Source organism: Monodelphis domestica, chromosome 7 (assembly GCF_027887165.1).
Source record: "Monodelphis domestica isolate mMonDom1 chromosome 7, mMonDom1.pri, whole genome shotgun sequence".
Lineage (NCBI taxonomy): Eukaryota > Metazoa > Chordata > Mammalia > Didelphimorphia > Didelphidae > Monodelphis > Monodelphis domestica.
The window spans coordinates 136,344,372-136,354,569 of NC_077233.1; the positions used below are offsets into that span (position 1 = coordinate 136,344,372).

Below are 10,198 nucleotides of genomic sequence, written 5' to 3' on the forward strand. Positions count from 1 at the left end.
ACTGAGAAATTCCTTTGTCCATCCACAATCTATTAACTTTCCACTTCTCCCTCTGCTTTCCTATAGTAAACCCTGCTGTGACTTCCTGTCCCCTGACCCCTCATTTCTCTTCCAGGTCATCTCCCCTGTACTAGTCTCCTTTGCACCTGGAATCTATGGTAAATCAGTTCAACTTGAAAGTTGTGCAGTACATTCTTTTCATAAGTTCCTGGTTCCAATCACATTGTTAATTGTGTCCCCCTACTCTCCCAAAGCTACTATGGCCTTTGCCCTTCATGTGTTGTTAGAAGGAAAGTAGAGAAAATCATGCAACTGTTCTGACTAGGTCTGCTAAAAATTTATATTAAACTATTTCTACTAGGAACTCACTGCTGCTAAATAATCCTTCTATATCTCACTTTATCAACTCACTATCCTACTCTCCACAGTGACTCTTCCAAACCCTTTCTTCCCTCTTCCAATTTGCGTTCTTGCCTCATATTTTGCTGAAAACATTGAGGCCAATTTGCTGAGAGCTCTCTTCATCTCCTATCACTTAGATGTCTTCTACAATGATTTTGGTCTCATATGAAGCAGTTTTTTCTCTTTGATAAGGCTAACTCCTCTACATGCCTAAGTGATCCCATTTTATCTCTTTTTCAACAGATCATGCTCTCTGTTGTCCCCACTCTGTCTTATGGTTCAATCTCCTCCTGTCTACTGGCTCATTCCCTATTGTCTACAAACATACCCAAGTCTCTTCCATCCTCAAAACCCCTTCAACTTGATCTTTCTGTCCCCACTATTGTCTTATATCTCTTCTGCACTTTGTGGCTACAATTGGTACCTCCACTTCCTCTTTTATCACTTAAAAAAAAAAAACTGCCTAAAAATCTGGTTTCTAAGCTCATCATTCCACCAAAACCGCTCTCTTCAGGTATCAAAGATCACCTAATTGCCAAATCCAATGGCCATTTTTCCAATCCTCATTCCTTATCTGTCTATAGTCTTTAACACCATTGATTACTCTCTTCTTGATAGGTTTTCCTGACACTACACTCTTTTGGTTCTTCTCTTACCTATTTGACTACTCTTCCTCAGTCTCCTTTGCTGGATCCCCATCCAAGTCACACTCACTCTATACTATTTCATTTGGTCATCTCTTCAGGACTTATCACCATGAAGCTGATGATTTTCAAATCTATCTATCTAGCCATAACCTCTGCTGACCTCCAGTCTCAAATCTCCAACTGCCTTTCGGACAACTGAAACTGAATGTTTAGTAGATTATTTTAAACTTGGGCACATCCAAAATTAAACACATTACCTTGCCCTGATGAAATTTCCCTGCTTTTAAACTTCTCCATTACTATTGAGGGAACCCCTTCCCCCCAGGTTTAAAACCTAAACATCACACTCTCAAAACCTCACTCTTGTATGCCCACCCCTCCTTCCCCCATATCCAACCTGTTGCTAAGGCAATGTCAGTTTCCTTATGTAACATCTCTGCAGTACAACCCTTTCTCTTCTAACACTGCCACCATCTTAGTGCAGGATCCTCATCAACTCACACTTGGACTACTGAAATAGCCTGCTATTGGGTGTGTTTGACTCTACTCTCTCCACACTCCAGTCCAACCTCCATTTGGTTGGATTATTGTAAATAGTCTGACCATGTCTCCCTCATTATCAAAAGACTCCAGTAGCTTTGTATCACATTTCTAGAATCAAATAAAAAATATTGTTTGGTGTTCAAAATCCTTTATAATCTAGCTTCCTGTCTCTACCCCCTTTCCATTCTTGTACTTTCTCACACTGATACACTGGCCTCCTTGATGCTTTACAACAAGCATTTTCTTGGCTGTTCCTCACTCAACTTTCTCATCTTTGCCTTCTGGCTTCCTTCAAGTGCCAGCTAAAATCCCATCCTCTACAGGAAGTCTTTCCCAATATCTCTGAATTCTAGGGCCTTCCCTCAGTTAACTATTTCCTACTTATTCTGCATTTGGCTTGTTTTTACTTGGCTCACTAATTAGATTGTGAACTCTTTGAGGGCAGAGCCCATCTTTTGCCTTTATTTGCATGTCCAGGGTTTAGCTCAGTTCTTGGCACATAGTAGGCACTTTCATGCTTACTGATAGACAGAGCTGGCCCCAAGACTAGAAGACTTGAGTTTAAATCCTGCATCTTAGCTGTGTGAGCCTTGGCAAATGTTTCCCTTAAATGTTCTAGGAAACTCTCCAAGATGATAAATTGCAGAGGTGGTACCAACCAATGAATATACAGATCCAAGTCTCTAACCCAATGTAGGATTTGCCTAGAAAAGGCCGAAAGTTATGCAATGTACTTTGGGAAGGTTTGCATCAAAAATAGTTAAAAAAAAAAGTTTTGGTGTTAAAATAGGAGCCCTTTGGGAATTCTTAGGCAGCACTCTTTCCCCACAGCCTCTTCTGCTTACTTCTTTTTTCTTTGCTTCCTCTCACTTTTTCATTTCTCTTCTCTCAGCCCTTACCCCCAACAGCAAGATCCTAGCCATACCAGAGAATAGTATTGTTATGTAACCCTAAGCAAATTACTTAACTTACCTCAGTTTTCTCAAATGAAAAGAGGGAGTTGGACAAAAATGAGCCCTGAGATCCTTTTCGCTCTAAATCTATGATCTTATTAATTGCTAACTATAACTTTTTTTTTTTGAAACAACGTTTGTGAGTTCCAAGGAGTAAGATTTTAACGCAGATCTATTTCTCTGAAAACAGCCTCTCAATCGTTTTAGAATTCAAACCTCTTCTTTCAACATAACGTAGAAGCAAAGGCAACAGTGTTTCCTGGGGACAGGTTGCTTTAAAGTTAGGTCTGTTACTCAACGAAAATCTACCAGTTAAACAGTGGGAGTATATCTTTTCCTTTTATCAGGCCTTTGAAGATTAGGGTGCTATGCATTCGATTCATTTTGTCCATTTAAAAGGCCTCTCTGAAAGGGCATCGAAAGAGCTGCCCACAATAGGTAGGCACCTGAACAGAGTTGGCAGCCCTTTAAAGAATCCAGAGGCTAGCAGCCCTCGATCTCAGGATGAGAGCGAGAATGCTTCTGGAAGTGGCAGCAAGATACATGGAGTTCAAGTCCCGATTTTGCCCCTATCTATGTGAAGCAGGCTGGTCATTTCACATCCCTGTGTCTCCGTTTCCCCCTGTGTAAAACGAGGGGAAAGAGAGTGAGAGGACTGGGCTGGACTATCGCGGAGGTCCCTTTCCAGCTATGCGGGGAGGGGAGGGTCTTGCAATCAGTCTGAGGGCGCCCAAGGGGGTTCCTAGCGCCCGTTACTTGGGTGTCCGGTTAAGGAGAACGCACGGCCTCCACGTAGAGCAGGGCGAAGCCCGTGCAGGGAAGCACAGAGCGGGCGGCCGGGGACCTCGAGCCCAGGGAGAGTCCCCCAGGTCCGCAGCATCCTCGTCCAGCCCTAGTCTCAAAGGTTTGCTCGGTCACTCACCCCCTCCGCGGACCCTCATCGCCGCTGCTGCCGAACGACCGCCTCCTCCGAGCGCCCCTAGCTCGTAGTGTCCTGGGCAGAGCCGCGCGCGCCGCCCTCTCAAACCCCCAGGCCACGCCCCCTACCTCGCGCCCTTTTTTTCAAACACAGCAGGCGTCCTCATTGGCTGGCTCGGGGCGCCGGCGGTAGGCGCTGGCACTGGGCAGGAGCCGCTCGCGGGGGCCTCCCCGCGGCGCCGGGCCCTCTGATTGGGCGCGTGAGGACGCGAATTCGAATAGGGGCGGTTGACTGGCCAGGAGCTCTGGCCTCTCTGCACAGCCGCAGCCGAGGTCGCAGGGAGGGAGGGGGCGGGGCGGAGCGTTGGCGCGGGGGCGGGGCAGCGCCGGAGTAGGTCTGGGACCAAATTGACCAGGATTCTGGCTCTCTTAGACTCTCCTTAAACCCGATTGTGGATCCTGCCCATCTTTCCTGTACATAGCTCCCTACATCCATGCAACCTTTCCAGGCCATTTGCTCTGAAGTTGGGGTCAACTCAGACGTAACGCGGTGATCTTGGCCAAGTCCCCGCATCTCTGGAGTGTCCTCTTCGTAAAGGGAATGATGATCCTCTTGAGCTCTTAACAGAACTCGCTCTTTTTACCTTTGGCTCCGCCTCTCTCTTACTGCCAAACCATTCTCTCCAATCTTCAAACCTTCCCCAACACTGGCTCCTTTCTCTTACTCCAGAATTGAGCAGGCCTCTCCCCAAACCCAAAAAGTCCATCCGTCTTTTCTCCTGACTACTGAAAGAATAGGCTACTTTAGCTCCTGCTTCACTTCTCTTCAATCCCTTGTAATCTGAGCCACTTAACTAAAACTGCTCTCTAGGATTGCCAGTGACCTTCTAGCAAACCCAGTGGCATTTTCCTCAGTCCTCATCTTCCTTGATTTATATATTCAGTATTGTTGACTTCTCCCTTTTAATACTATCCCCTCTCTTGGCTTTGGTATCCTGGTTTTTCTGGACCTGAGTCTCTTCCTCATTAACTTAAATTTAAGCTATCTCAGATCTTCTTGATAAGTCCTTCCTTTCTCAGGACCACAGCTTTGATGTGAAAGGAATTGCAAGTCAGCCACTTGCTGAGAAGACCCAGTGCCCAGCAATGATTTAGCATCTGCATTGTGGACAGGATCCTGCCAAACTATTATGCCACCCTTTTCATACTTATGCCATTCCATAGAACAGTTGATTTTTAGGATTCTATTTGGACCACAATTTCATTTTATCATCTTTATCATGTGTGCTAGTCATTGATTTGCCATCTAGGGTATGGTATCAGAAAACAGAAATCTTAGTGAGGCTAGCAGGGAATATTGGCAGGCATTTATAGACCAGTCTTCTGAGCAGAATGCAAAATGCCCATTTACTGTTAGTGCCCTAGGAATCTTTAGTCAATTTGGAGCTGAAGAATGCCCAAGATATTGTCCAGCTTCCATGTTATATTGGGATATTAAAACAGATGGTACCTAAGACTTCCCATGTAAAGAAACAATGGTTAAAAGTTGCAACATCAGAAACTTTGATTATTGGGTTAAAGGAAATCATTACTGCAAAACATAAACATGGGCATGTTGAACATGCAATCACTTATGTCACAAATTTTTATTGACAGAGTTTGTGATGAACTATTGTGGAAGACAGATGAATGGAACACATTCCCTGTTTTGAGAAATTCTTAGTCTGGTAGAGGATACATATGTTGTCTTACAATCCTGGCAGGTCCTATCCTCATTTTATAGATAAGGAAACTCAGGCCAAGAGAATTTAAGTGACTTTGCCTAGGGTCACATAGCTAGTAGGTGTCTGAGATTGGATTCAAACTCATATCTTTCTGACTCTTGCTTAAACACTACCACTGCTGGTTCAAGGAAATGACATAATTCTGGGTAAGATGTGAACAGGGCATGAGGAAAGATACAAAGTGATTATTAGGGTTTGCAGGGGAGAGAAAGATCATTTCCAGCTGGGCAGAGGAGAGAAGGCCTCACTGAGACATATTTTGTTCAAGAAACTTTAATCATTATGTATTAGGCATTAGATACAAAACCAGAAAAGAATCCTTGCCCTTTAGGAGTTTACATTTTACTGGAGGAAGAGGACATATAGTTAGAACAGCAAAAAGGCAAGAAGTGTCCCTTAAAAGGAAAGAAGACCCTCCAGAGGAAAATAAAGGGGGACAAATCATTTCAAAGGGAATTTAAACTTGGGTTAGGGCTAGGAGGTTGGAGAATAGAATAGAAGAATAAGAGAGAAAGAGAATAGAAGGTTATGGAGAAGAAAAGGAAGAAATACCACAGAACCTTTGGAATCGTACTAGGTCATTAAGAGAGAAGGCGTCCATGGCTAATTCCCAGGAAGAATAGAATCATGATAATTTTTATTTTTTAAAACCCCTACCTTCTGTCTTAGAATCAATACAGAGTATCAGTTCCAAGGCAGAAGAGCTTGGCAATTAGAGTCAAGTGATTTGCCCAGGGTCATATAGCTAGTAAATATCTAAGGCTGGATTTGAACCCAGGACTTTCCATCTTTAGGCCTGCCTCTTTATACACTGAAAGGTATACCTAGCTGCCCCAAACCATGACAATTATTGACTTCCTGCCAAGAGATGCTAAGGTGGCTCCATACTTAAGTCAGCAAGACATGAATAGTTAGGAGGTATTCTGGCTTCTTGTGGTCTATCTGGGACATGTTGAAAAGCCTCCTGGAACTTTGTCAAACCAGAGAATCACTACACAGTTTGGATGATTAATTCATATGAAAACCTCAAAACATTGTTAGAGATTAATGAAGTACCAGATAAAGAATTTAAGGCCTTCCATGAACAGATGGTGTTTTCATTAATGCTGGGAACTGAAGGTAAGGGCTTCAAAAGAGAACTAGGGGAGGATTGAAGAAGTAAACAGGTGGTTAAGAAGATGGTGCCATAGGTAGTACAACTTTGGAATGAATGAATTATAGGTATATAAACCTTTACCTTCTGAATGAGAATTGATATTAAGCAGTGGTTCTAAGACAGAATGAGCAAGGGTAGGCAATTCAAGTTAATAGTGACTTGCCCAGGGTCACATAGGAAGTGCCTGAGGAGAGTGTGAACCCAGGACTTCCCGTCTCTGGGTCTGGCTCTCTATCCACTGAGTCACCCAGCTGCCCTTATCATATACTTTTAACAAAGCTGCTTGTAATAGAGATTTATTTTATTTTTATTTTGTGGAAATGTTCATGTTTGTCAATTTCAGAATAACAATTTTAAACTAGAACGAAAAATGAGATGATGTCAGAGAACAAGATTTGGATTTCTTGGCCTTACAGATCAAAAGGATTAGAATTAGAAATGGAGGAAGACAGAGGAGAGACTCTAAACAAAACTCTAATGCAAATATTGACAACATAGAAATGGGTTCGAATCAAGAACACATGTGACACCCAGTGGAATCACGCGTCGGCTATGGGGGGTGGGAGGGAGGAAAAGAAAATGATCTTTGTCTTTAATGAATAATGCTTGGAAATGATCAAATAAAATATTATTAAAAAAAAAAGAAATGGAGGAAGAAAATATAGAGTATGGATGAAATGTGAAAGAAGACACAGTGGAGAGGACCAGTAATTTATATAGAGTCCATTTTAACTTTGGTATTGCCATGTCTTTTGTTTAAAGGTTTAGCTAGGACAGTAAGGAAGTGATTGGGTGCAAAAGCAGCAAAGAGAATAATAAAAGGGAGAGAGGGGGATGAAAGGATTTTCTAGGGCTTGCTACCAATTCTATTTACTCTGTATTGGCCATATGCAGCCAGATCAGGCCAGAGGCTTGCTGCCAGTAACTGGACAGCAGAGACAGGAGAAGCATTAGCCTTACCAAATTCTACATTTCCTGTTTTGAGTGAGCTAGGACCCTGACTCTAGAATTTTTGCTAATGCATCTGATGATCAATCCAAAGGGAAAGAAGTGTGAGTCAAACATTCTGAGATAACTGTGTTGTGTACTCCTGGAACTAATTATGGGAGTGTTTAAACAATATACTTTGTCCTAGACCTTCTGAGTCCAAATCAATCCCAGGAGACTTCCCAGGTCTTGGGGAGCAGTAGATTTAATAGCTACTTGGTAGATATTCATTATTATGTAGTCTCTGTGTCATTAAGTACTGTTCATGTACTTACTGATTTTGTGCTAAGAAGCATATTTATGAAGCATTCTAATGTGTGAGTCTCCAGTGGGGAGCCAGCCCCATTATGCCAAGGTCATGTGACAGTGTCCATTGAAATGCAGAACACTGAAAAGAAGGCAAGGTCTCAGAACTCATTTCCAATGGGTAGATCCACAAAACCACCTACCCTTGTTCAATGAGTGATCCTGCTGTGTAGGGAGCCGTAGAGTTGAGGGATTGAAGGTCTTGGATTCTCTAAACTCAGTGTTTCTGCAGGACATTTGTAAACTGCCAGTTTGAGTATGGGATTCCCCAAGTGAATTATCTGTCAATACCACAAGAGTGGTTAAACATGAGAAACTATATAAGAAGAGGGCCATTAATAACATTGAAAGTAGGGGGAAGCTGGGTGGCTCAGTGGATTGAGAGCCAGAGTTAGAGAAGGGAGATCCTAGGTTCAAATCTGACCTCAGACACTTCCCAGCTGGGCTTGGTCAAGTCACTTAACCCTCATTGCCTAGCTCTTACCACTCTTCTGCCTTAGAACCAATTGTATTGTATTGTAATTGTATTGGTTCCAAGACAGGAGGTAAAGGTTAACAAAAACAACAACAACAACAACAACAACAACAAAACTCCAACTAGAATTCTCAGATGTCTATAGGAAATAAAGCTATTTGAGATTTTAATGGAAGAAGGTAATTTGACCTCATTGATATGATTTGGCTTATGACTAGACTATGACTACTAAAAAGCCGATAAAAGGTATAGTGGATTTGCTTTGGATATTGAGGAAATAAATACATATTATGTGAAGAAATTGAAGAGTTGGAATGCAGAAATCTGACTGATTTCAGTTTTTGGATATTGAGAAAATATATTTATGAGAGGAAAGCCAAGAACTGGATTAGGGAAACCTGACCACTACTGAGTAGTAAAGATAAAGGTGCTTATGGTGGGGGGAATAAATGATAAGTGCTGGAAAGGGATCACATATTATTTTGAAGGAGAATCCCAATTCTTCTGGGCATGTGCTGGTGTTCCCTATCTAAAAGTTAAAAATAAATTCTTTGCTGCCCCCAAATTCTGACATCCTCAAATCTGGAAGTTACCAGCCTTTTAAAACTGGAGTAAATGATAAAAGGGAACTGTGTAAACTTTAAATTACTCCACCCTACTTAAACCTTACTTTAGGGGTAGATAAAGTTGTAATCTCCCGATTGAACAATGAAGGTACTTAGTTCTCACCTTATAGTGAAGCTAGAATGTTAAGCTAAATCTATTTTTAGTATCCTAATACAAAAAGGAGTTAAGTAACTATAAAGGTTAAATTAATCACAAAAAGGTCAAGTAACTAACAAAAGGTGAACTTAACAAAGAAGTTGGAAGTAAATCTAAAGATATAATCTAATCAAAAGAAGATGAGAACTAGGAATGGGCATTAGGGGAGGAGACACAAGGGTGAAAGGTCTGTATATTTGGCTCCCTTGCTGTCTCTGGGGGGATCTTGATTGGAAACATTCTCTTTCCCTTATTGTCGGTGGAGAGTTAGCTGAGAGGAGTGTGCTGAGCCTTTCAGCATCTTAATGTGGCTACAAGCTATTGTCCGGTTTGGTGGTGAATTTCTGGTTGAGTTTTCCTCCTTTACTTTCCAACTTTATCCTCTTGGAAGCCTCTAATCTTCTTCAGAGACCTAGAGGCAGGGATTTTTAAATTTCCCCTGGCACAGGCCAGGCGGGAGAAATCCTATATTCCCTTCCTTCCCTCTCCTTAATTCCTTCCCTTTATATTAATTAAATTACCATAAAATACTGGACTGACTTGGGTATTTTATTTGGGATTTCCCCTGGTGACCAATTAAATTTAGATTTGAAGTCACAATTCTAAATTCATTTTTACAACTGGTTTTAACTATGAAGGAAGAGCTAGGTACTAAATTAGAAATGATACGAAAGCTTGGCTCAGTAGCTCTGCCATGCCAGGATTTGTGATAATTATGGACAGAAAAGTTGGCCATCATTTTAGGGGTACTAAGATTTTTGGAGAGCAGATTTCAGAGTGCAGAAAAAAAAAGAATTCTGTACTTAAAATTCTATTGGGGAAGTTGGCTTAAAAGGTTTAGGATGCTCTCCAGAATGTGAATTTCAAAACTATTCCTCCCTAATCAGACCATTCTTTAGAAGATGTGATTTAGCTATTTCCTGATCAGTAACAGTGGAGATACTTGGAATAACAGAATCAGGTCTTGGAAACTCTGCATTCTCCACCCTATTCAGTTTGACAAGATTTTTAAGGTCTGCATCAAACTCAAGATTTAATTTGTCTGAGGAGATGGCCTTCAACAGACATGTGCAAAAAAAAGGACAGACCTCTGGGCTGTCCTAAGTCAAGCTAAGTCCTCATTGGTACAGATGAGATGCAGAAAGATGATGTAAAAACGTCCATATAAAGATGTCACTTCCTGCCTCATGCCTCTTTCCCTGGAGAGACGACACTGGCTGGCAGCATGCTAAGCCTTCCGACATCTTGGAGTGTTGGATGATGAG

General features: G+C 41.9%; 1 protein-coding gene across 2 annotated transcripts in view; it reads right to left on the minus strand.

Annotated features, from left to right (window-relative positions):
• The window catches only part of CCNF (cyclin F), a 32,268-nt gene extending 28,688 nt beyond the window's left edge, over positions 1-3,580 (minus strand). For both annotated transcript variants that reach the window (XM_007499417.3, XM_007499416.3), the window contains exon 1: positions 3,468-3,580. In XM_007499417.3, coding sequence (XP_007499479.1) covers positions 3,468-3,486 — 19 coding nt within the window. In that variant the 5' untranslated portion in view covers positions 3,487-3,580. The remainder of the gene's footprint in view (positions 1-3,467) is intronic.
• Between the last annotated feature and the right edge of the window lie 6,618 nt (positions 3,581-10,198).